General features: G+C 41.4%; 1 protein-coding gene across 3 annotated transcripts; it reads right to left on the bottom strand.

The window, feature by feature from the left end:
• Window positions 1-240: 240 nt before the first annotated feature.
• Window positions 241-3,862, bottom strand: hrh2b (histamine receptor H2b). 3 transcript variants are annotated; one of them, XM_008427805.2, is made up of 3 exons: window positions 3,057-3,862; window positions 1,384-1,886; window positions 241-1,225 (listed from the first exon to the last, which is right to left on the bottom strand). In XM_008427805.2, exons 1-2 carry the CDS (start codon window positions 3,726-3,728, stop codon window positions 1,416-1,418), a joined length of 1,143 nt encoding a protein of 380 aa, XP_008426027.1. In that variant the 5' UTR covers window positions 3,729-3,862; the 3' UTR covers window positions 241-1,225; window positions 1,384-1,415. The 3 variants fall into 3 exon arrangements, with proteins under 3 accessions (XP_008426027.1, XP_008426026.1, XP_008426028.1); XM_008427804.2 differs by having other exon boundaries at window positions 1,197-1,886; XM_008427806.2 differs by lacking the exon at window positions 241-1,225 and having other exon boundaries at window positions 1,731-1,881.
• Window positions 3,863-3,874: the final 12 nt, after the last annotated feature.

Genomic DNA, 3,874 nt, shown 5'->3' with positions numbered 1-3,874 from the left:
TGCGTGACGATCCTCGACAGCGAAGCAGCTCCCCATAGGCTCGACGGAAATCCCTGTTGAATGCTGGATAGAGGATGGGATTAAGGGTAGAGTTCAAATATCCTAGCCAGAGAACTACTGAATGGAGGGTGTTGGGAGGATTTGTCTTTTCCTTTACACCCATGCAGGTGAAGTAGCTGAAGTAGGGAAACCANCATTTTAGTCCCATAAAAAACTGAAGCAGCAGAGAGACTAGTCGAAGGATTCTGACCTTAGCGTAGGTAGCAATTCTTTCTTGGTTGATGTTCCTGTTCTTTCCTTTTAAAGAAGTTCAGTCTATGATAAATACCACCTCACTTTTTGACTTTTATTATTCACAAAGGCATAAGGACTCATACTGACAGTGACAAGTTATTAACAGGGTTTGCATTGTTTGATTTAATGTTATATATACAATTACATGTGATAYTTCGGGTCCAACCCTGTTGTGTTAAATCATCGCAAGACTGACGACCCAGTCCATATTTAACTTTGCACCAGAGAAGTTTGTTTTGTTTTGTTATGAACAGACTAAAAAGCAATATTTGTACATACTGCATATCCATATTACTTGCTACARCCATATTGCTTTAATTTTGAAAGATTATGCACTGAAGCTAAACAACTATAAATTTAGCATGATTATTGATAGTCATATGCAATCTGAAGTCTATTATGTTTTTTTTKGGGCTGTTTCTAACCTAGTAATTTTGAATGTAGGAGTACATTCCTACAGTTCACTAATTTTCCTATTTCTTCTCTTGTAATTCAAGATATTGATTTTTTTTTTAACCCACTCTTTTTCTTAGCATTAGACAATAATCCATAATCCAGTTTTGGGGTTGAAAACATAAACACATTTGCCTGATCAAACCCAACCTTGTTTCAAACTAGCTAATTTTTTTATTTTTTTTAGGCAGTTGTGCTATGTACTTACATAAACAAGATTATGTGAACAACGCTCTTCATTCCACAGTAGCTTCACGTGCTAAGAAAGCATTCCTTAAAGGATAACTTTATTTACAGAAATTCTGTTAAAATGTCCAGGAAGTCCTTGAGGTTAATCTGCTCTGGTGAGGTGAAACATAAACTGGTTATTCATATCAAATCAGGCTGTTGGTCACATATTCAGCATGACTTGCAGGGGCGTAGGGAGAGAAAACAAACAGTTTGCAACCTTTAGCCATCGGTGTTCCCATGCCTTTTGCTGGAACATATAATGGGATACATTACTTTATTAAACTCACCTAAACAGCTCTTCARATACATCAAAACTATGTATAATAAAGCTGGGCACATATTGAAGCACAAAATGAATAGTCAGTTAAGCTGGTGCTGTGAACAGTTTAGTAAATKTGTACCCACAATGTTTACACAGTCTGYCATCCAAAGAACTTTCACCATGAATMATCTGCACAATGCCTTTTTTCACAGGGTAGGCTCTTCTCTCTTTCAACCATAACCGCGGCTGTGCTTTTCTTAGAGTTTTGAGAGACCCTGAATAACTTGAAAAAKGTCAATCTTTTGTACAGAGTCACACGAGTAAGCTGCARTGTYCTGCGTGACGATCCTCGACAGCGAAGCAGCTCCCCATAGGCTCGACGGAAATCCCTGTTGAATGCTGGATAGAGGATGGGATTAAGGGTAGAGTTCAAATATCCTAGCCAGAGAACTACTGAATGGAGGGTGTTGGGAGGATTTGTCTTTTCCTTTACACCCATGCAGGTGAAGTAGCTGAAGTAGGGAAACCAACAGATGATAAATGCACCGAGTACAGCTGCCAGGGTGACTGTAGCCTTGTGCTCACGGGCTATGGYAGCAGTCGCTGAGCGTGCAAATGACGGAGTGGTGGCACGGATACGCCTCACCTGAAAAGATTGGTGGTAGGGTGGAGATGGAGAGGCAGAGAAAACAAAAGAAATGTTTTTTCATTAATCCAAGGAACTGATTTCAAAAATCTACATTCAAAACCACAAAATCAGCATCGGCTTTTTTTGACAAGTGACAATATGACGTRTTGCCACACGAAGTCAACAGCCCAGAACATAAAGTACAAAAATCCCTCCACAAAGATGYATCATTATTGCTAATAATTATTGTTCATGTTAATTACATTTAACATTTTGATTCCCCTGAGGTGTTAATATGGCACGAATCAATGGGCTGTTTCTCTAACCACTCCACAAACTGGAACAAGAGACCGTACCAGTAAGGTAAGTTAGGTGTGTGTGTGTTGAAGTTTGGAAATTGCTGTATGAAAACAGAGAGTGTGAGATTAAGATTTTCAGCAGAGAAACAAATAGTATATAACCAGAAATTAAAATTTGGACAAGCGCCTCAAACCCACASTTATTGCTCCTTCAAAGGGAGTTGTATTATAGCGCAGTGGTTCCCAACCCTGCCCTGCATGTTTTAGATGTATCTCTGTTCCAGAACACCTGTTTTAAATGATTGTAGGATCTCCTTTTTAGATCATCAAGTGCAGCTGAGTCATGCTAATCAAGTATTCATTTAAGTCAGATGTGTGGAAGCAAGAAGAAACCTAAAACATGCATGGCAGGAGTACTCAAAGACCAGGGTTGGGAATCACTCATATACTGCATGGCATCATGAACCAAAACAGTTGAAATTTAAATTTGGCAACTATAGAAATCTAAAAAAGAACAYTGGAGGGGTCCATGCATCTTCAACAAGGATGTGAATTTGTATGAAGGGCTCTGTGCACAGTAATACTTGGCCATGTAAGGGAAAATATGCAATGTACTTTTACAGCTTTTGAATTTTTTGTACATATAAGTTTTAATATGGTGCAAAGGATAAAACAGAGCACAAATGCCTCTTTTCCTAGCACTGTTCAGTGTGGTTTGGTATAGTRGTGCTGTACAGGTTGGTTGTATGGGCCGTTTAAACAATGGAAAAAAACAAAATGATGCACCAAACAAATCCCTCGGGGAATACGTGGTATTAGAACTATCAGTCTGGTTTTAAGTGGTTTCGGTTTATGGAGGATTTTAGATAAATCAGTAATTGACACTGACCTGTTCACGTGCCACTCTGAAAATGCAAAGATACATTCCGCACATGACCAGCAGTGGTAAGTAAAAGGTTCCAAAGGCATAAATAAGAACGTAGTTGTTGTTCCACTCGAACTGGCAGTAGCGTCCTTTATCAGTGCCCTCATCCCCWAATTCCCAGTCCAGGTTTTGCACCCTGTAGTCTGCTGTATTCCAGCCCAGGTGGACGGGGAAAAAAGCCACGGCCAGTGACAGCAGCCAGATGAAGATGATGGCAAGTGACACCCTTCGCGGGGTGACTCTYTGAGAGTGGCTGAGGGGAGACGAGATGGCCAGGTACCTGTTCACGCTGATTGCCAACAGGGTCAGGATGGAGCATGTGCACAGCATGACATCCATTGAGATRTAAATATTACACAGTGTTCCTCCGAAAGGCCATTTACTGTCGCGGAGCTCCAGCGTGGCAGACAAGGGCAGCACCAACACGCCGAGCAGGAGATCGGCAACTGCCAGCGACACCACAAAGCAGTTCGCTGTTCGCCACAGACGTCGGCTGAGCCCCACCGCCAAGCACACCAGCACGTTGCCACCGATGGTCAGAAGTATAACGGACATGAGGAACAGCCAACGGAGAACTGTGGTGACAGTCATTTCCACCGCTTCACTGTCACTTTTAGCTAAATTAAAATGAATCATCCACTTGGCCAGKTCAGTTATTCAAAATATGATTCTCCTCTTGGTGTATCTTTGAGGAACGGCTGTCGTCTTCGGAAGCACATCACTGCATGGAGAGGCCTTTGTCGCCATGTCTTTTCAAACTCTGACAGTGTTGCTGAAGTAAA

This window comes from Poecilia reticulata, linkage group LG14 (assembly GCF_000633615.1).
Source record: "Poecilia reticulata strain Guanapo linkage group LG14, Guppy_female_1.0+MT, whole genome shotgun sequence".
NCBI classification, from domain to species: domain Eukaryota; kingdom Metazoa; phylum Chordata; class Actinopteri; order Cyprinodontiformes; family Poeciliidae; genus Poecilia; species Poecilia reticulata.
The sequence above is the reverse complement of the archived record's forward strand: the minus strand, read 5'-3'. Positions and strand labels throughout refer to the sequence as shown.